Source organism: Prionailurus bengalensis, chromosome X (genome assembly GCF_016509475.1).
Source record: "Prionailurus bengalensis isolate Pbe53 chromosome X, Fcat_Pben_1.1_paternal_pri, whole genome shotgun sequence".
NCBI classification, from domain to species: Eukaryota; Metazoa; Chordata; class Mammalia; order Carnivora; family Felidae; genus Prionailurus; species Prionailurus bengalensis.
In genome coordinates, this window is record NC_057361.1 from 88,214,227 (window position 1) to 88,237,057 (window position 22,831).

Consider the following 22,831-nt stretch of genomic DNA (forward strand, 5'->3'; position numbering starts at 1 on the left):
GGATGATGGTGTAGAATAGTCTCTGTGCTTTTTGTTCGAAATATTTTATCATTTTAAAAAGAGAGACTAGTTAATGTTTTAGAATGACAGAAAATAAGACAATATGTGTGCTTTGAAAAGGGAGATGTGCTAATAAAGGCCAATTATAGCTTTTATTCTCCCCGTCAACTCAATTGGACCTTTTATAAAAAAGTTTTTAATTACAAATGAATACGCACTCATATAATCTTTGGAAAAGATATTCATAAAGAAAGCTAATCAGCATGAGTGTTATTATGGCACTTGAATCTGCTAGGATTCATGTATCTTTTAAAGTAAATCATTTTGAAAATGTCTATACTCATTACTTAAAAAATACATCCCATCTAATTCATATGTACAATAGATATTATGGTTGATCACTGCTTCTCTAGCGACAAAAACCTACATGGGTAAATTCATACATCTAAAGTGGGGAGTGGCAAACACTAGCATCTCAGGTCCAGATCCCTGGTCTTCCTGTTAAGATTCCCCTTGAGTTTCATGTAAGGTACAAGTTATATAAATGATTTCAAATAACCCAAATTTTACAGTGTTACTGATAGCATGAAATTACTGGAAATAATTTTCTGTTGTTGGGTTAGGCTGAATAAATTATAGCCATCTCACTCTATGGACCATTAGAATGCTATTACTAATAAAAATTTGAAAACTATCAACCACATAGAACAGATTCCCAGAATAATATTAAATAAAAGGAACAAAACTTATACAAGCAAGGATTAAAATTATTTAAAAATATGGGTACATATGAATAAAATAGGAGGGGAACAGAAATAGCAGTTATATTTTTGGTAGTAGATTTGAGGGAGATTTTTCACCTTTAATTTCTTTTAATGCTGGCTGAATAAATTACTTAACTAGTTAGTGTTTTAAAACAGTTGTTCTATATATTACAAGAGAAATATGCTAAACTAAATCCCTTTTTCATAGCGATAACCCACAAAATCTTTTAGGTGTATTTTTTATTTTTTTAGATCTCTCAAGTTTCCTTTCATTAAAACCAAGCCAGCAGTCAAAAGCCAGAAATTCTGTTGCCTCTGCAAGTCAGAGAAGCTCTCTTCCTGTTTCAACTTCTGCCTCTAGATCTGACCTGCTATCAAGAATATTAGACTTCATCAAGTGACTTTATCTCTGAGATCCACTTACTTACAATGTGATCCTGGGATAATCACTGAAATGCTCTAATGTTTGTGTTCTTCTATCCCTAAATTTCTGTATTTACAAAATTCTCCAGGGAAGCCAAGTACTCACGGATTCATCTCAGATCTAGGGCTCATCCCCTACTTTCCTACCTCCTCAACCCTGGGGAAAACAGTGCTTAACATTGGATTCCACCTTGCCAGGGGCAGGCCAAACCTTGAAGAGGCAATTAAATTCCCAAAGATAAATAGCCTTTGCTCCTCAAGAAGTAAACTATGGTTTACTGAATCCTTGTGCATCTGGCACTAAACCAGGCACTTCAAAAATGTTACTCGAACCACCTTCCCCTACCAGAGACACACATAACCAGATGCTGGAGCCAGGGAAATCAGCATTTGCGATTTAGGGGCCAAGGACAGGGGGCCCTAAGATGGGCCACTTTGGTATGTAGATTATGCTGATCTGAAAACAAAAGCCCAAAGACTCAGGAAGAAGCTGACTCCCCACCCCTCCTCCCTGCCCTCAGCAACAGCTGCCTGAAAGATTTTAGATGAAGGACCTGCTCCACGAAGAGAGCTATCACGACAGATAACTACATTATAACATGAACTAGGTACAGTAGACAGGAAGGAACCAAGCAAAGCCTGTTTGATTAAAGTCCTAAGTCCTACAGTTGCTGAATGGCCCAGCAAACATCTGTTTACCAAACATTTACTCTTTTTCATCTTCCTGTGAGTTGTGTTCCTTCCCTTTGAAGTCCCAGACCCTTATCCCCCTTTTCTCCTTAGTTCAGGATGACATATAGACTTCATTTTGCCTGTCTGGAATTTCATGTCTGTAGATTCCCCTTATGTATGAAATTAAATTTGATTTTCTCCTGTTAATCGGTCTCATGTCAATTTAATTCTTAGTCCAGCCAGAATTCTGAGGGACAGAGAAAATTTTTCTTCTGCCCCAACAGTGACAAACATCCTGTGTGATTCCTAAACACACACAAGTTTGAAAACCAAAGATCGAAGTTTTTCAACCTGAGTGAGGATTCATTACTGGCTTGTACTCCACATTAAAAAAAAGTACATAATGGAGACTATAAGAGTAAACTGCATGTAGTAAGTATTGTTTTTGTGAAATGGTTGTCAATTATATATTGGATATGTATATACTGGGCCACAATATAAATTTTATTTCTGTGAGTCACAGCAAAAAGGTCTGAAAAGTACTAGCTAGGCATTACCGACTTAGAATAATGCACAATGAAGAAAATAGAAAAAAAGCAATCAAGAGACAGCATAGCATATAGCTACACTCCACAAGTTATCTATCTAGAGAAATAACAAAATTTAAGACATTTGTAGTCATAAGGGATATTGTGGTATAATTAATTTGGCCAAAAAGCCAGTAACTTTACTTTTAGCCAATAACTTAAATATACTTCCATTTTGTTTGTTTGTTTACTGTGGTAATATAACAAGGAGAATGGACAAATTATTCAAGTTTCACTTCACCAGATAGGGAGGAAGCTAGAAAAATATGATAGCCAAAGAAGGAAAGAAATTTAGTTAATTCATTAATCAAATTCCAATCCCTGGATAACCAAAAGTAACAACCATCCATGAAAGCCATCCTATCTTTCCTTGCTTACAACACTCAAATAATGTATTAGGGGCCCCACTACCAAACACAACTAACCAGTTGCGAACATTCCAAATGTATATTAAGCCACCCCCCTTTTGCTTAAAACCAAACCACGGAATCCACGGGAAACTAGGGTCACAACTGCACGTCTACGTGAAGTGAAGACACGCAGATTGCCAAGCAGTGGCAAGCGGGCGGCGTGCCTGCGTTTCTCCACTCCAAGGCGGGAAAAAGCAGGGGACCAGGTCCACTGTGTCACTGGGAGCGGGAGCAAGGTGTAGCAGGGATGCTCACCCCAGGGGTTCAGGCCCAGAAGTCATGCCCACAGCAAAGGAAAAGAAACGCGATCCCACCTTACACACAAAACACACCACCCCCAGCGCACACACACGTTCTGAGCCAAGGAAAAGAACCGTGATCCCACCCCCACCCCACAACACACACGCAGTCGATGAAAAGCGCGCTCCCACCCTACACGCCCCCTCCCCACACACCACACAAGCCGAGCTAAGGAAAAGAAGCGCGGTACCACCTTACCTGCGCTCGCTCGAGTACACACACACACACACACACACACACATGCTGAGCCTGAACGAACCACAACCTGTGTCTCTATCGCGCGGCGGGGAGGAGGCGTGGGGAGCGCGTGGAGAGCTGCGGCAAAACCTTCTCAACCCCCCGGGGCCACCGAGCCTATGCATCCATTCACGTTGCCCAGGAGCCGCGGGAGGAGTCGTCCGGTTTGGAATTCACGTGCGGGAAAAGTGTAATGATGAGCGAGCCTGCCGATGCCTGGGACAAACGAAAACCTTGCAAACTTACCTTGGTGGCTGCCGCCGCCGCTCGCCGTCGGGGCTCCCAAAGTAAATGGGAAGGGCCTCCGAGACTGTCTAGCGGCCGGAGAGGCGGAACTGGGCCTACTCGGACCAGGGGAAAAACCAGCGTCTACCGCGGGCTGGTTGCAGCTGGAGTGACGCTAACCGAGACAGACGCTTAACTGGGGTCCACCTAGTTAACTGGAAAGGGCGGCCATTGACCCCGACTGGCACGAGCCCGGATTGGTCGATTCTGGTGTTGTTTCAAAGGAAACTCTTCTCTGATTGGCCAGGAAAGTCAAGCGGGAACCCAGAGGTGGTGGATGGAGGGGGCAACAAAATTGTTACCTAGGCAACACAGAGACGCAGAGCTTTCCGCAGTCTATTTTCGGAGCCCCGCCAGCTACCCGAAAACTGACCCAGGTGAGGAAACCCGAACCTTAAGAAGGGAAAAGAAAGGGTCCTCAAATGCCCTGGCTATCAGAGAAACTGGGGAGAACTCTGGAGTACTTACCACCCTGAGAGATACCCAGAAAAGCCACAAATTGCAAATAGAACAGACCTTTTCCCTAAATTCCCCTGCCCTAGACACTAGAAGCAGGAGGCGGCTTTAAACAACTCGGTCTATCAGGATGTGAGTGAGAGATGGGGCCAGTTTACCATACAGGGAATGGATGCTGTTCAACTGTCTGAAAGCCAAAATGAGCAAGTGAAGGCTTCCCAGTGCCTCTGTCAACTCACCACACTTATGGTTGTAACACTAATTTGAGAGTGAAAACTGTGTCCTTATAGGTAGATCTGGGTGCTCCAAGTTGGAGCAGCCACTGTTCCTTCTGTTTTACATGTACAGACATGGTTTATCCAGAGTGCATTGGTTAGGATATATATTTTTAGGGGGTATAACGCTGTTCAAACGGGGAAAAAGAAGTGGCCCGTGAGCTTGCTACGTAGACAATGGCCTGAGGGTTCCAACGGTCTTGGTCAGATCCGTTGAGGACTGAACAGCGGGCCACACTTAAGTGGGCTAGAGCGTGGTGTGTAAAGACTACCTGTACTTGGCAAGCCTGCTACTCACCAAGGACTGATTGGGAGAGTATTATATATCGTTGGACTATACCTGTCAAAAAGTAAGAAACCGTGTCCAAAAATAAAATCTGATTAAGGGAGAGAACAGAATTTGACCAGAGGGGTAGGGGTCATTTCTCCTAAGACCTTCCTGTTGTGACAAAGATTCAGAACAGAGACTAATTCCCAAAGAAATTAAGAAAAAGGCCTGTTAACTTAGGGAGAAACTGTCTAAATAGTGAAGGAAAATTTGCTGTCTCCTTTTTAGATAAAGGTGGAGTATGAGAATGAGAGAAAAAAATTACTGACAAGTGTATTAAGTTTGTCTAAAATAATAATAGAGGAAGTATTGAATCAAAAGAGTCTCATTTATTTTATGAAATATTCCAGGTACTTTCAAAAGTCATCTTCTACTAAATGTATTTTAAATTTGTAAAAAAAACTCTGTTAAGTCCTCATAGTTACTTATGACTTGGTACATTTTATAGCAGTGAAAATTTGAGACCTAAAAAAGGAAATAATTCTTGGTATTGTAAAGGCAAAGCCAAAAATGAATTATTTTTAATAAGCAGGGAATTATTGATGTGTATACTGTAAAAAAAATGTAAAAATTGGCCAGTATATTGTAATTTAATTCAGACATAGGCAAAGATGATGTTTACTTTTGTGTTTTCAGAAGAATTTAACATAAGAATTGCTAACTAAGTATTATGTAAATAGAGTTGCAGAAGAAATGCCAAATTATTTAAGACAGTAAATGGATTTTTGTTTTGTTTCGTTTTGTGTTTTTTAAGAGAGTAAATGGCTTTTGAATACTTTGAAATCATTCGGCTAGCAACAGTGCTTTACATAAGGATATGTGTTTACCTGTTAAACAAGTTCCCAAAGGATACTACTTGGTATCAACCAGCCCTCACAAAGAGAGTCTGACTTAATCTCAGGTTACTGATCTTGCTTCAGTGCCATGGGTCTGGAGCAATCCTGGTTGAGTTTTTCTAGTCCCTAACTGGTTTCAATGTTTTGGTAACGAGTTGTTTCTGAAGCGTCTGTCTCTTTAGCTCTTGTGGCTGGTACCAAGAGAGAGTCCCCCAATCACACCTTTATGTAGGAAGGCCCTACGGGCTCAAGTTGATGTCCAGAAGATGCTGCCATTGGAGTCAGCCTAGCAATGGAGAGTGAGAGAAATAAAAACAGAGGGCCTAGAAATTTTATTTTCTAATAACCAAATCTCAAGTTGATTTGGCAATATATTTTGTTTTTGATGAAACTACTGCTTACATTTAATTTAAATGTATTATTGGCCTATTTAAGTGACAATGCCAGATTCAGGCACTGTGGCTCTGGAATTTTTTTTTTTTAATCACTACACTACAAGAGTACTCTAAGCAAAAGGAAAAATACATTCTCAGGTACAAAGGCAGGAGATTATAAGCTATGTTTAATAAGCAGTTCAGTTTTTAACAGAACACATTGCATGTAAGAGAATTAATAGGGAGGGGCAGAAAATTAGATGGGTGTAATATTCTAAAGGATCTTGGTTGCCAGGCTTATGATGAACCTAACATATGTCAAATTTACAGGTAAAAGATAGCCCTACAAATAAATAACACTGCACAGTTTGTAAAAAGGCATCTTGCTTTAGTTTTTCCAATGTGATCTGTTTTTGTCAAACTTTAAAGTTTTTAATAGTTTAATTATTCTTAATTTGTTAAACTTCTAAAAAAATCTAGTAGAATCTTCATTTCCCTTGAATTTAGAATATTTTTTCCAAAAATTCATATCATTGTTTTTCTCTTTTGATACTTTGAACTATTTAGTTATTCACAAAGTACTAGTGATTCCTTTACATCTCAAAATATAATAACAAGCTTGTCTTGATTTATTATTTCGTGTTTGCAGGTTATTATTACAGTTGCTATGGTAAAAATTATTTTTGCTTAAGGGCCAATTTCATTATGCTATCTCTACTCCAATTTAGCTACTTGTGAATCTATGCCATTTTATGCTAGCATAATTTGGATTTAAGAAGTCTAACTCCTAATATGCTTTGGATACATAGAGTGTTACTATCAATTATTGTGAATGATTTGTTGTATACTCGAACATGCATCCCAAGAAGTGGCATCCCCTTTAAAGCAATCACGTTGGGAGTCTATCCACTTGCTGTTGGTATTGCTCAAATTACTTTTGAAAATGCTCTTTCATGATCGCCTTGAGGTCTGTAGCTTACTCATTCTTTTGAACCTCCTCAAAGTACCAAATCTTCATATTTTGAAAGTAGATGTGATACCTAGATACATCTAGAAATCACTTGGAGACAAATCTGATTTTTAATCATAAGGATGCCTATTTTCTTAGTAATACATATGAAGGCAATCCCAAAATATTTTGAGCACTGATAGCATAATTTACATCAGCGTATAACCTTCCAAGGTGACTACTCTGAAATACAACATTCGTATGAATTTAATCATGCTTCATTCAGTATTCATAAACTACTGACTGTATGCCAGCTCCAGTTTTCAAGACTCTCGGCTTACAGGTATGGCTTCCCACCGCCCACACTGCCCTGCCTCTCACCAGATGAGAACAAGGCCAGAACTTCTTCCCAACTGGTAGGGATTTAAAATAAATCTGCTTTCCCTAAATCCTGTATCCACCATACCCACTGAATGACAGCGTTGCAGCAGGTAGCTGCATAGAGTGACGCAAGAAAGCCTTGGATTCAATGTCTGGTTGTCTTTTCCAGCTGTGATGTTGAACCCTGCCATATTCTGAACCTTTATCCCTAACTGCCAACTCTCCAATTATTCTCAAGAACCAGATCCTGCCTCCTATACCTCGACCTATGGACCAGTGTTCTGCTTCACCTATATAGAACTCCCTCTAACCATGCTTTTCAACCTTTCTGCCTTTCTGCCATTTATTTTGTGTGAACTTTTCACTGAAGTCAATGAATCAACCCTCTAGAATTCTCAAATGGCAATATAATGCTAGGCATCATCAAGGGTTGATTAAAAATTTAATCTTCATGTCTTCAATGAAATAGAAAACCAAAATATCTCTCTCTGATTATATTCTTCCTCAGAATATGGAACCTGAAAATATGGAGTCTGAAAATACAGAAACCGAAAATATGGAAACTGAAAACATGGAATCTGAAAACATGGAAATTGAAACCATTTCTTCAGTTTCAGCCCTGCAAGCTCTCTCTAAGCTACTTTATCCTGAAGAGGATGATTTTGAGGCTGGACAGGTGGTCGTATACTTACAGATGAATCAATTCTGTTCATGCTAAGTTGTTAAACTGTATTTGAACAACTCGTTCCAACCTTTGCTATGGGAGCAAGGCTGTGTCATCTGATACATTCACAGGAGGCTGTAGGACTGATTATTCATGAGAGTATAACCTCTAGTACATTTCTAGCAAACATAATTATATTTTTTTCTAAACTACCTGAACAGTGAATAGGAAGATAGTTCTGTAACTATGGTAACAGTAGCCACATTTTAAAATGTTTGTCATTTATATTTATGGCCAAAGAATGCTTGACAACCATTGAAATGAGTGGTAGCTAGTACTTTTAAGCCTCTAGACAGTATATGTATAAACAAATAATTTCATCTAGACACTATTAATTAGGCCCCCATAATCCAGTTTCCTTGATTTTTTAAAATTTGTCTACACATGAAAACAGAACAGAAAATAATTTGGGCCAAATAATGGGGCAAACTAGCTTTAGCCTACTAAAACTGACTTGTGTGATACATGTTCAGATAGAGCTGTGGAATCTAATTTGTTGTACAATATTTGGGATCAGGACAGGTAACCTCAGGGAGGCTTACAGCAGCAATATGGGCTTCATTTTGGGGAAGCAGAGTTCCAGAAACTGACCGGCCACTCCACAGTCATTGGCGGTATTCCCAGAATAATCAAAATACTTTTATGTAACCCCTTGCTCTCCATTCTCCTACTCCTTAGGTATCAGCAAATCTTGGCTGTCAGACTGCTTATGTGAAGGCAAATAAAATTGGGGGCAGAAACCTCACACTATAGCAGAATATGTCAATCCGCTTTAAATTATTTTAGTGAAGTTGTTATTATGACCAGTTTGCCACAAATAAACCATCTTCAGCGAGCAGGCATATCAATTTGCTCGTCCCCAAATTCTTTTCTTCTATTGTGTGGAAAAACAAGTATAATCTGAATATGCAGCAAATTTGGTGGCTCAGATCAACGCTGGATTGATCTTGCACCATCCGGGAAGAATTAGAGGGAATGTGCAGAATCAAATAAAGACTAAGACATGCAATGAAAATAAAATGTGTAGATGGTAACTGAATCAACTTGGAGCCAGGGTTAGAAACCAAGAAGCTTTGGTCAGGCAGGAGTTACTAGGGGCCAAACAAAAATCAGGACAATAATAATAGCATTGAATACATACAACAAATAAAACATTGGAGAAAAATTTAGGAGCAATGTATCAGTGAAGTTAGGAGGGCAGGTTCATTTTTGCTGCCTGAAGCTGAAATAGAATAATGATACAGCCTGCGAAGGGTAAGGGTAGGGTTATGTCATATACAGAAAATATGTTAAATATTTGAGAAACAGCAATCTCGAATAAAGGCAAGTGAAACTTGTAACTGGAACAGATTCAGAGATAAAGATTCACCCTGGTTACAAAGCCTGTTCTCTTTGGCGTTTACGTATGGGGATGTTTATTTGCATCTAGAGGTGATTCTAGGAGAACGATGAGTGATTAGGAGAATAGAGACACTAGGATAATTTTACCAAATTGTACAATTCATAGAAGAAAATTACTGTAATAATGTATGATTCTGTATATCTGGGTTATAAACAATTTTGAGGTAATTGGTCATTCAGACACCCCTGTACAGCTATCATTAGAGGATATAGAATTGGAGTATCAGAACAGTGGGAGAATAATTAATGTTTCTAATGAACTATTAAATTTTCCAGGAGAAAAATGGTTTTTCATTTTTTAACATGTATGAATCTTGATAACTGTGGAATGATTACAAGAGTGATGTGGTTTTGAAAATACTCTCTCTGAAAACAGCATTAGAACTGTTGCATACACGTTGGTTTATTTACAGTCCCCATGATGCATTAAGAATCTAGGAGATTGGGAAGAGACTGCTTTTGAAACTCAAAAGGGGATCTTAAGGCCTGTGGGAAATAATGCTCACCACTCCACAGACATTGTAAAAAAGTTGTTCTAACTCTCTTACATATTGCAAAGTGGCATGAATTGCAATGACAAATTACTCAGATAATTGGATGTGGATCCATGGTAAAAGCTGAAATGATTATTTTTATAGAGAATATTTGCAAGAGGGTTTTTAATGTTTTTATTATCCTGGTTCATCTTTTCACTTGAAATTTTTGTTTTTAATCATTTATTTTCATTAAGTTAATAAACTGCAATTCCCCCTCTGTTGTGATGTACTGATTGAATCATCACTGTGCATGGAGAGCATACTAATTTTTTTCAGGAATGTTCGAGTTTTTATTTGTATGGATTTTAATTTTCGGTGGAAGGAGTCACTCAACAAAACAAGAGGTCCTCATGTTCCAAGAAATGCTTTACTCTGATTGACTATTAGTATTCTAGTGATTAATAACTTAAGAAAAGCACCACAAATTTATATGACCTTAGTGATTAAAAAGAAAAAAAAACAAACAAAATACGGTCTTGGGATTTTCACATAAAAATGCCTGTAACACTTTAACCGCAGACATAGCACTTTTGAAGCACCTTTTGGAAAAGAATGGTTACTGTCTCAGAAACCATTGAGATGTTACAGATTAGTTTCTGATTTATAGCTGTTGGAATAGTTTAGTATAATAAAGACACAGGTGAGCTTTGCCACTGGCTTTCAAGGACAGACACTATTCCTTTTGCCCAAATAGGACATCATAACTCTTCTACATGTCTGAAGTCTTGGGAGATAGGGGCAGGGGCCTGAGAGAAGAGAGCTAGAGATGGTAGTTTGCCAGGATGCAAGGAGATAAGACTTTTTGACTGCCAGAAATGGAGTAAATTGGAGCTGCGGAATCTGGCATCAGCAAGAACAATCAGTAAAATACTGGGGTTTTCTTGAGATATCTAAAGACCCCTGAGAAAGACCAATGAGGCAGTTGCTGCTATGCTGAAGGTGTAATATGTGTTATACTTCAGTGAAAAAAGGAAAATTGTTCTTGTACTGGGGAGTAGAGTAGCAGCCCTGTGGGGGTATGTTTCCTTGCACAAAGGATGGCAAAATCAACTCGTAAGATGACTGAAGTGGTTTAGCATGTATTTGACGATATTAATTGGGGGTTGCTGTTTAAATCCATTAGTTCAGTGTCATGAGGTGGTATGACGAGGAAGGGTTTCATACCCACAGTGGAAAAGAAGTAAAATCTGTTAACAGGAGTTTTGAATGAGTTCTTTGATATGTATATACTTAAGACCCTAGTTAGTGGTTTGTTTTTGTTTCTATAAAACTTTCCCATCTGTTTCCATCTTCTACCTATGACCAGATACTGCCCAAACCCAAAATTGTCGATGCTTTTACACTAATACTTTGTTCTGACCTTCAAAGAGATGAATGTGGCTCATCCCCCTATCCGCAGGGATACATGATTCACTGGGCTGGAACTGGGGATTTAGTCTGATCAAAGACTGCCTTAGGGTCTATTAAACTAAATACTTTTTGAAAGGACAAGGAAAACACATTCTAAATAATACTTGACATCTGTCTCTCTGTTGTATAACAACGATGCTTAATTAAATGAGAAGCACTATGAAATTTGAGATGGAAAACTTACCAACTTTCAAGTATTATCAGTCACGTAAGTTGAACAAGTAGTAATTACAGAATGTTGGGCTTTTTTTTCTTCTTTCCCAGCCAAATTGTTCATCTGCTTTTGGAGCCATGGGTCCTGGGAATATTGGACCACCAAGAATAGAAGAGCTCAAAGGTAAGTTATTTAACAAAGCATATAGATCACTATAATTGGTATAATCTTTTCTTTGGGAGCAAAATTGTAGGGAGAGTAATATTAACACTAGGATTTGTCAGAGATGAACTCAAATAATTGTGGAAGTGATGAACAGCCATTTACATATAAGATGATGTTTTTACTCTACTATTGTAGGTAAGTCATTTTTCTACTAATGGAAATTAATTCGCCTTAAATTATTCACATTCATTTTTTGGCATATTTCCCGAGATGTTAAACCAAGAAAGTCATGTGTGGTTAAATAACTTTTTTATTATTTAGGGTCTAGTTACCAAGTTGCTTAGCTTCTTCACTTTCTACCCTGCTATATCTGCTATATTCTGGCAATTTCACAGGATTCATTAATTCATTCAACAAATATTTATTGAAAGCCTGTTATATGCCAAGCATTATGATCATCTCTGGGACTATGATGAAGATCAAAACAGAAAGGTCTCTGCCCCAATTGAGCTTATAGTCTTTTGGAGAACACAATAAAACAAATAACGACACAATTTGATCTTACACCAAAATACTTATAAATTAAAGTCCATTTATATATGATGGGCTTTAATTATACATTAAATAGGGCAACTGATATAGTTATTTAATATATAATTAAATATATTAAGTATATAATGAAATATATTTATAATATATATTCATACTTATATAATATATTTAATTATAATACATAATATACAATACATAATTAAATATATTTAATTAAAATATATATTTATAATTAAATAATTATACATATATAAATATAATACCTATAGTTATACGTATATAAATATAATACATAATACATAATTAAATATATTTAATTATAATATATATTTAATTACATATTAACTGGGTGACTTATATAGTCACAGGTCCAATAAACCAGAATAAATATTTCCGGGGATGTTTTCCCAGCATTTTGGCCTATACATTTTCATATAGTTTAACATTTTACACATCTTCGAAAATATAGAAGGCTCTAATTCTGTCATGATGACAGTTGCCAGAGTTGGATAGGGAAAGGAAAAGAAGTTCCTTCATCAATTTAGCTGATTGTAAAAGATTTCATCGGGAAAAATGTTTAAAATAATGGCTCAAATGAAGTCTGAGAGAATGATTTTAAAATTTCAGTTATTAGACTCTACATACTGAAAATCTATTTACCTAGTTCAAGAGATGTTGGGGGGCACCTGGGTGGTGCCTGGGTGGCTCAGTCGGTGGAGCGTCTGACTTGGGCTCAGGTCATGATCTCGTGATTTGTGAGTTGGAGCCCCACGTCGGTCTCTGTGCTGACAGCTCAGAGCCTGGAGCCTGCTTCAGATTCTGTGTCTCCGTCTCTCTCGGCCCATCCCTTGCTTACACTCTATTTATCTCTCTCAAAAATAAATAAATGTTACCAAAAAAAATTTTTTTAAGAGATGTTGGAAGACTAGTTCAAATTTTAATGTATTTCTATGCTGCCGGTATTTCTGACATAATGTCTAATAACCTCTAAATTCTGAGAACAATGAGTCATTTGTAACATATTTTATATAAATCTGTAATTAGGCTTCACAAAGCCCATGCTAGATAGAGGCAGATAATTTTTTTTTTAATTTTTTTTTCAACGTTTATTTATTTTGGGGACAGAGAGAGACAGAGCATGAACGGGGGAAGGGCAGAGAGAGAGGGAGACACAGAATCGGAAACAGGCTCCAGGCTCTGAGCCATCAGCCCAGAGCCCGACGCGGGGCTCGAACTCACGGACCGCGAGATCGTGACCTGGCTGAAGTCGGACGCTTAACCGACTGCGCCACCCAGGCGCCCCGAGGCAGATAATTTGAAAAGAGTGGCAGTATTGAAAACCTAGTAATCAAGTGCATTTCTGGGGATGCTTAAAAGGAGAACTCGAAATAATGTTCTGCACCTAATGTTGGTCTGCATTTGCTGCCCCAGTAGTTGGAACAAATGTAAACTGAGTTTTTGCATGCCTCGTTTACTTTTAAACATTTAAAGATGACATGTAGAAACCCAGGTACATGCTCAGTCCTACATAAAGGACAAGTGATAGAGATTTTCTTTGAGGCTCCCATCTGCCTGAGGAAAATACTGGATTAAAAAATGACCATTGTATCCACTGTTTTCAATTTCTTTAACCAACAGTATTTTTAAAGAATTATGTCATGCTTGCATGGAAAAGGTATCAAAGAACTTCTATATAATAATACACAATGCAAGATAAGACATTTCTACACAAATCAGATTGATTGTATGTTTGATTTGTTCTTTTACATAAATATTTTACATGAGCCTAGTATTTCTATGTATATCTATGTTCTATATGTTTCATATAAGATGTTACTTCATATATTGAGTATATATGCTATATGCATATACATATGTGCACACACACAGAGGCTGGAAAGATATACATCAGAATGCTCTCATTGATTATCTTGGGTGGTTGGATTACAGATTATTTATTTTCTTCCTTTTGCTTATATGTTGTTTCTAAATTTTCTCAATTATTATTATAATTTTACGACATATTGGTTGTGTATGGATTCAAAAACGTCAAGTTTTTACAAATTAAGCTTGTTTGACCAAAAAAACAAGCTAGTGGTAACAAATAGAAAATGTTTGACTTTGACGATCCCAAACTGCGTGTGAAGAACGGGAGAAATTTTGAGGGGGAAAACAGACAACAGCTTCAGCTTTATCTTCCCTTTTTTTCACAGTCATCCCTCAAAACAGTGATGAAAATGTCGAGGATATCTGGAATCCAGAGGAAGTTCCAGAGGGAGCAGAGCACCATGACACGTGGGATGTTAGAGAAATACCAGAGTAAGTCAAATGAAGGCGGGAATGTGTTTGGGGCTGAAGTTCGATGTGTCATCCGATACCATTCTATTTTTGACAGGATTCATAAAGTAACTTCTACCACATGAAAGAGAAGACTGCAGTGACACACAGAAGCCATGTGTAATTGATAATTGTTTTTCCTTGTGGAGCAGAAACAAAGTAAAACATAACACCTCCCTTTAGTTATTATCTAACAAAAAATGAAAAATAGTCATTTCCATTACAAAATTGTATTCAGTGTCAGTAGTATAATGTGGAACTAACACTGGGAAAGAAAAGCCCATTAAATTACAAGCATTCATACAAACTAAATTATTATACCATGTTTATGTGTCAAAGACCTGCGTTTAATTACTCAATATTCAATTTCGGTAAAAGGCTATGTTCTCCCTCCGATTATCTATTATTACCTGGACCTGTTTACTAGTTATTTTAAGATTCTGTTTAATATATTTTGCAAGCAGGATTGAAGCCTCACCTTGTAGCTTTTTCATTAGGAACTGTGAATATGAATTGTAAATATGGAATTTAGGATTATTAACATAAAAAGTTCCTTCACTTTGATAAAATAAATCACCCACAATTTCAAGGAACTGAAAGTGTGTTCACATTCATAATTGAAACTAATGGTTAAATACACTAAGCTTTAAATATATGTATTTTTTTATATTTTAGTTAGTTAACATACAGAGCAATATTGGTTTCAGAAGTAGAATTCAGTGATTCATCACTTACATACGACATCCGGGGCTTTAAAATAAAATCTTGATTGAGTATTTAGAATAGCTTGAAAAACAAAGGCAGTACTTACAAAATTATAATGTACTTTATAAATTCTTGAAGACTTCTATGGTAAGTGATCTGACAACTTTTCTAATTCTGACTATAAAATTGTGTCCAATGTTAGAAAAAAAAACCTTATGCATCTATCTTCTACTTCCATTCTGAAAATAGAAACAGTGGGAGACTGCAGATAATTAACTGGAAAAAAGTATCCAACTATCGCATAAACAATGTAAAAAAAAACCCTATAAACTTCATAAAAAAAAGATCAAAGGGGATTTTAAAACATTTCTGTGTGCATCTTAAAAACGAAGAGAGTAAATCTCAGGTTATGTTTATACAGTGCCCACACATCCGTATAAAAGGTAAGAAGTAAGCCACTCATTTGTCATACTGTCTAATAAATGTCAAACATCCATATGTGGCAAGTTCCAAATTTGAGTAAATTTTCACTTCTCATCTTGATGTTTGATGTTCTGTAGAAATAACATCCATGAAAGCTTTAAATGAATAAGAACTCCAGTCAGGGTATGAAGAAAATTGCTTTATAAAATTTTTTAATCTTATTTTCCATTTTATGCAAGTACATTTCAAAATGTCCCAATGGGTAAAGAAGAAAATGGGTAAAGAAAGTGAGCAAGCAGCTCACAAAAAAGAATCATGAGTGGCCACATGCAAAGTAAGATGGGCCTGAGCTGAATCACTGGCCTTGGGTAGAAATGTGAGGATCTTTATTTGAGAGATTCTTAAAGGAATATATGGTATTCAATTAGATATAATGAATGAGAGGAAAGCCTCAGAAATGATGCTGAGGTTACCAACTAGGGTGACCAGGTGAATAGTGAGGCTATTGACTGTGATTGGGAACGAAGGGAGAGGGGAAACACTGAGTTTGGTTTTGGATGTGTGGACTGTAAGCTGCCTTTGGGACATCCAGGCAAACGTAGACAGTTGGAAAATTGCATCTGGAGATGAGGAGAAAGCAGCAGCTAGAGCAAATCCATTTGGTAGTCATGGAGTGTGGATCGATACCCTTCTGTTTTGTTTTAACCTGGCTTCACCTTTGTAAATATAAGGTAAATGTTATAGTTATAGTTATAGTCTATTAAGAAAAAAGTGCCCCATATCAAATAGCTACTTATTGCTAGCCCTGTTCAAACTCAAAGAAATCCCTTTTTCATTCTTGGGGATTCCTATTTGCAAGTGGTCAGAAGTTCAACATAATCCTTTAGTCTTCCTATCCAGAGATTTACCATTTCTTCATAAGGGTAGAATTAAATGGAAAAGATCATCTGTAAACATTTGCTTACTACATTCCACCTAAAAAGATAGGGTCCATTGTGTCTGGGTGATTCTAGAAACCATCCTGTCCCTAGGGCCCCTAATTTGGGGACAAAGAAAGATTTGTGAATTGTCATGGGTGAGGTGAAATGTCAGGAAAATCTTTCACCGGGCTAAGAACTCCATAGGCCTAGGGGCACCTGGGTGGCTCAGTTGGTTAAGTGTCCAACTTCAGCTCAGGACATGATCTCGCAGTTTGTGAGTTCAAGCCCCATGACAGGCTCAGTGCTGACAGCTCAGAGTCTGGAGCCTGCTTCGGATTCTGTGTCTCCCTCTCTCTCTGCCCCTCCCCTGCTCATGCTTTCTCTCTCTCTCTCAAAAATAAATAAGCATTAAGAATTTTAAAAAAAGAACTTTGTAAGCCTAGATTGTAAACACTGCAATGTAGTTGTGCTGACTGCATTACCAGTGTTTCCATTGTAGAATTTTAGAGGCAAAAAAGATTATAGAGGTCATTGAGTTCAAACCTACCCTTCTCCCCACGACTTTGTGACTTGACCAAGGTCACACAGTTAATGACAGAAAAAGTACTAAACCTGGATTTTCTAACTCTACTCTGTGGCTTCAATTTAGCAGAGGAGGATTTTTATCTATCCATCAAACCCTGGGTTATGGGCCTACTATTTTTCTGAGCCATCGTTTTCCAGGAAGAAAAAAAAGAACTTTTTTTTCCCTTCTACTTTTAATCATCTTAGAAGTTCCCTTAACCCTTTTTATTTGTATAGCTCTAAAACAGTTAAGGTTAATTTTTCGAAAATAGGTAGATACAATATAAATCCTGATTTACAGCATTAGGTATTTTTGACTGTATTTCTAGACTTCTATTTCTTTATGTTCTGCTATATGCCCGAAAAACTGTCAGAACTTTATTTTTTGTAATAGCATGTCCCCGTAGTTTCTAGTTTTTTTGCCCTGTGAGAAAATTGCTCTTTCTTTTGAGTCTCTGTATCATTGACCCCTTTTTTTTTCCAGGTATGAGATTATATTCAAACAGCAGGTGGGAACTGAGGATATGTTCCTAGGATTTTCGAGAAAAGACTCTTCAACAGCATGTTGTGAAGATCTAGTGGTGAGCTTCTCTCCATTTTCCATATGACCATTATGGCTAAATTGACTGACTGACTGTTTTACACATAATACCATAGGCAAGGCAGTAAACTCTTTAAAAATAATGGTTGCTATATTTTAGGCACTAATGGAATAATGGGATTGATAGCTTAAAATTGGTAAACATGTACAAAATAAACTCCATTTACACATATGGGTAAGATTTACAAATAAACATAGTAGAATCATATGACATAATACACTATTTCTAGCCCTATTAAAACTTCCATTTGGGACGCCTGGGTAGCTTAGTTAATTGAGCATATGACTCTTGTTTAAGGCTTAGGTCATAATCCCAGGGTCATGGGATCAAGCCCCACATCAGGCTCCGTGCTGAGCATGGAGCCTACTTAAGATTCTCTCTCTGCCCCTCCCCCCTCTCATGCTCTCTCTCTAAACAAAACAAAACAAAACAAAACAAAACAAAACAAAAACCTACTCATTCCGATTGGACTGAATTTTCTTTCATCCTAGTTCTGTTCAATGAATGCCATCTGATTGGTTATTAACTTATGATGAGTTGATGGCAACCAGAATGAAATCTTCCCTTCCCTGAATCTCTCTTACTTCTTCTAATGACTCAGCTTATAATGGTGAGATTTAAAAAGGGACTTTTTCTTAAATTTTGGATCTGAACTTCTGATTTAAAACTCTAAAAAGATGTATAAAATGTTACTTGACTCCCTTATCCAAATGATTCTATTTCTATGTAATAATAATAACAATACCAATGACATCAATGAGATCACCTTACTTTTGCTTATTTGAGCCTCGTAATGATCTTGTTGAAAAGTCTGGACCTACCTAAGAGTGTGGAATGCAACTCTTTTTGGTAGCATATACTAGTAATTCTGGTCTGGAGAGTTTTTTTTTCCCTGAGATCAGGGACTATACATATATCTTTCCCCCTCTCTCATAATACTCTACATTATAGAGTACTGAGGTGCCCATTGGAGATGCTTAATTTTTTTCCTTAAGCAAATGATAAATGGTATCTCTCTGTTGCATGAACTTCAGGTTTTCTCTTATTAGCAAAATCTAAGACATTCAATTGAATCAAGTAACATAATGGGAATAGCGAGTTTAAGTACCTCAGGAGATTTTTCACATTCTAATGAGTTAAGGTTTCAAGTGATCTTGAAGTAATTAGCTCCCAGGGTTTTACCAGTAATATCCCAATTCCTCTCTTTTAAATAACTGTAAAATAACATTTTTGATGTCTAGTATTGAGGATTGCTATAAACTCTGGAGGAATTCCAGGCCCTAAGTAAATAACTGTTGTGAGCCTTTCCATTTCTCTCCTGTAAAACGCTACTAGTATTAATAATAAAGGTATCCTGAATGAAGACTCTTGGAACCCAAATTGTACCTCAGAGTACTATACAATTTATGTAAAACTCAGCAAGTATAAGCAGAAGAAGACCTGATCTCTTCCTTTAATGAACTTCTAATTGACTGGGGAGACAGCACTAACATAAATGAAATCATCTTATTATTAACAATGAAACTCAGTGTTGACAGTTTTAAGTCTACCAGGAGTTTAGAAGGTTTGGCTGAGGCACAGATGGCACTGAATGGAAGCCGCATAAAAATATTTGTTGGTGCTATGGCACCTCACCATATGTATACTGTTCTTTTTCTCTGTCTTTCTTTTCATACATCCAGTCTTTAAACACTTAGTACCATTGCATACCAGGCACTGTTCTAAGTACTAGGGATACAAAGATAAATAAGATACAGTCAATTATCCTCAAGGAATTTATAGTAAAGGAGGTGGAAGACTAACAAATCATTGCAATCCAATATGGTAAGTACATATTTAGAGGCATATACCAGGTACATGGTAACATAAAGTGGAAAGAGATCAACACCCGGTGGACAGGATTTTTCCAGTGGACAACATTCCAAGAAGGGCATTCCAAGCAGAGGTAAGGCACATGGGAAGGTATCTAGGCATGAAATAGCCTGGCCTATTTGAGTAAGCTGTGCATATAAGAATAATAAAGAGTAATTGTGGACAGTGGTGTACTGGTAAGCTGACTCTCAAAAAAGAGGAAAAAATCCCTGATTTGTAGCTTAAATTTTATCCTATAAGCACGTTAATGGTGATATCCACTATCGTTGCTTAACCCCACTGATAAGACTTGGACTGAAGAGGTTGTCGACTGCATCTCAAGTATTTCTTCCTCAAATGTATAAGCTTATTATTCCTGTTGATAATATAGCATTTTCTCAGATCTAAGACATCATCAAATTGTAATCATGCCACTTACTTAATAAAAAAAGGAGCAATAAGTATACTACCACGTTAAATGTACACATTGGTTGTGTGATGCATCCCAGTATCAGAAACACTAAAATGTGGGGGGAATTACACCTTAGAATTGGCCAAATTTCTTATTTGGGGGTTGGACCTGGTCTCTATATAACAATCCAAACCAGAGACTTCAAAAAGAAGACTTCTGTTTAAGCTGAAGAGGATAGTAACACAAACAATCTGTTTAAGTACAAGAAGGGATTTGGGATCTAAAAATTCAGGAGGACCTGGGATTTATACCTGGGATGCAGGGCTAGTTCAATATCCGCAAAACAATTAACATGATTCATCACGTCAATAAAAGAAAGGACAAGAACCATATGATCCTCTCAATAGATGCAGAGAAAGCATTTGACAAAATACAGCATTCTTTCTTGATAAAAACCCTCAAGAAAGTAGGGATAGAAAGATCATACCTCGAGATGATAAAAACCATATACGAGCAACCCAACACTAATATCATCCTCAGTGGGGAAAAACTGAGAGCTTTCCCCCTAAGGTCAGGAACAAGACAGGGATGTCCACTCTCCACTGTTATTCAACACAGTATTGGAAGTCTTAGCCTCTGCAATCGGACAACACAAAGAAATAAAAGGCATCCAAACTGGCCAGGAGGAGGTCAAAATTTACTCTTCGCAGAGGACATAATACTCTATATGGAAAACCCAAAAGATTCAACCAAAAAACTGCTGGAACTGATGCATGAATTCAGCAAAGTTGCAGGATATAAAATCAATGCACAGAAATCGGTTGCATTTCTGTACACCAACAATGAAGCAACAGAAAGAGAAATCAAGGAATCGATCCCATTTACCATTGCACCAAAAACCATAAAATACCTAGGAATAAATCTAACCAAAGAGGTGAAAAATCTATACACTGAAAACTATAGAAAGCTGATGAAAGAAATTGAAGAAGACACAAAGAAATAGAAAAAGATTCCATGCTCCTGGATAGGAAGAACAAATATAGTTAAAATGTCGATACTACCTAAAGCAATCTACATATTCAATGCGATCCCTATCAAAGTAACACCAGCATTCTTCACAGAGTTAGACCAAATAATCCTAAAATTTTTATGGAACCAGAAAAGACCCCAAATAGCCAAAGCAATCTTGAAAAAGAAAACCAAAGCAGGAGGCATCACAATCCCAGACTTCAAGCTATACTACAAAGCTGTAATCATCAAGCCAGTATGGTACTGGCACAAGAACAGATACTCAGATCAATGGAATAGAATAGAGAACCCAGAAATGGACCCACAAACATATGGCCAACTAATCTTGACAAAGCAGGAAAGAATATCCACTGGAATAAAGACAGTCTCTTCAGCAAGTGGTGCTGGGAAAACTGGACAGCGACATGCAGAAGAATGAACCTGGACCACTTTCTTACACCATACACAAAAATAAACTCAAAATGGATGAAAGACCTCAATGTAAGACAGGAAGCCATCAAAATCCTCGAGGAGAAAGCAGGCAAAAACGTCTTTGATCTTGCCCGCAGCAATTTCTTACTGAACACGTCTCCAGAGGCAAGGGAAACAAAAGCAAAAATGAACTACTGGGACCTCATCAAAATAAAAAGCTTCTGCACACCGACGGAAACAATCAGCAACCTAAAAGGCAACCAACAGAATGGGAGAAGATATTTGTAAATGACATATCAGATAAAGGGTTAGTATCCAAAATCTTCAAAGAACTTATCAAACTCAACACCCAAAAAACAAATAATCCAGTGAAGAAATGGGCAAAAGACATGAATAGACACTTATCCAAAGAAGACATCCAGATGGCCAACCGACACATGAAAAAATGCTCAACATCACTGATCATCAGGGAAATACAAATCAAAACCGCAATGAGATACACCTTACGCCTGTCAGAATGGCTAACATTAACAGCTCAGGCAACAACAGATGTTGGCGAGGATGTGGAGAAAGAGGATCTCTTTTGCATTATTGGTGGGAATGCAAGCTGGTGCAGCCACTCTGGAAAACAGTATGGAGGTTGCTCAAAAAACTAAAAATAGAACTACCCTACAACCCAGCAATTGCACTACTAGGCATTTATCCAAGGGATACAGGTGTGCTGTTTCGAAGGGACACATGCATCCCCATGTTTATAGCAGCACTATCAACAATAGCCAAAGTATGGAAAGAGCTCAAATGTCCATCGATGGATGAATGGATAAAGAAGATGTGGTATACACACACACACACACACACACACACACACACACACACACACACTGGAGTATTACTCGGCAATCAAAAAGAATGAAATCTTGCCATTTGCAACTACGTGGATGGAACTGGAGGGTATTATGCTAAGTGAAATTAGTCAGAGAAAGACAAAAATCATATGACTTCACGCATATGAGGACTTTAAGAGACAAAACAGATGAACATAAGGGAAGGGAAACAAAAATAATATAAAAACAGGGAGTGGGGACAAAACAAAAGAGACTCATAAATGTGGAGAACAAACTGAGGGTTGCTAGAGGGGTTGTGGGAGGGGGGATGGGCTAAATGGGTAAGGGGTACTAAGGAATCTACTGAAATCATTGCTTCACTATATACTAACTAATTTGGATGTAAATTTTAAAAAATAAAAAATAAAGTTTAATAAAAAAAAATTCACGAGGACCACCCCTTCCTTTACCCTCTTCGGCCTCCAAATAAGAAAATAAGATTTATGAGTTTTAAAGCAATTGTCCTAAACAAAA

At 37.4% G+C, this 22,831-nt stretch overlaps 2 protein-coding genes across 3 annotated transcripts in view; one reads left to right on the plus strand and one right to left on the minus strand.

The window, feature by feature from the left end:
* Nucleotides 1-3,736, minus strand: part of NUP62CL (nucleoporin 62 C-terminal like) — an 86,801-nt gene extending 83,065 nt beyond the window's left edge. For both annotated transcript variants that reach the window (XM_043569944.1, XM_043569943.1), the window contains exon 1: nucleotides 3,640-3,736. The gene's annotated coding sequence lies outside the window, so the exon portion shown is untranslated. The remainder of the gene's footprint in view (nucleotides 1-3,639) is intronic.
* A 232-nt stretch (nucleotides 3,737-3,968) lies between these two features.
* Nucleotides 3,969-22,831, plus strand: part of DNAAF6 (dynein axonemal assembly factor 6) — a 34,580-nt gene continuing 15,717 nt past the window's right edge. The window contains exons 1-5 of the mRNA XM_043570081.1: nucleotides 3,969-4,055; nucleotides 7,786-7,953; nucleotides 11,613-11,685; nucleotides 14,433-14,538; nucleotides 17,653-17,749. Coding sequence (XP_043426016.1) covers nucleotides 7,789-7,953; nucleotides 11,613-11,685; nucleotides 14,433-14,538; nucleotides 17,653-17,749 — 441 coding nt within the window. The 5' untranslated portion in view covers nucleotides 3,969-4,055; nucleotides 7,786-7,788. The remainder of the gene's footprint in view (nucleotides 4,056-7,785; nucleotides 7,954-11,612; nucleotides 11,686-14,432; nucleotides 14,539-17,652; nucleotides 17,750-22,831) is intronic.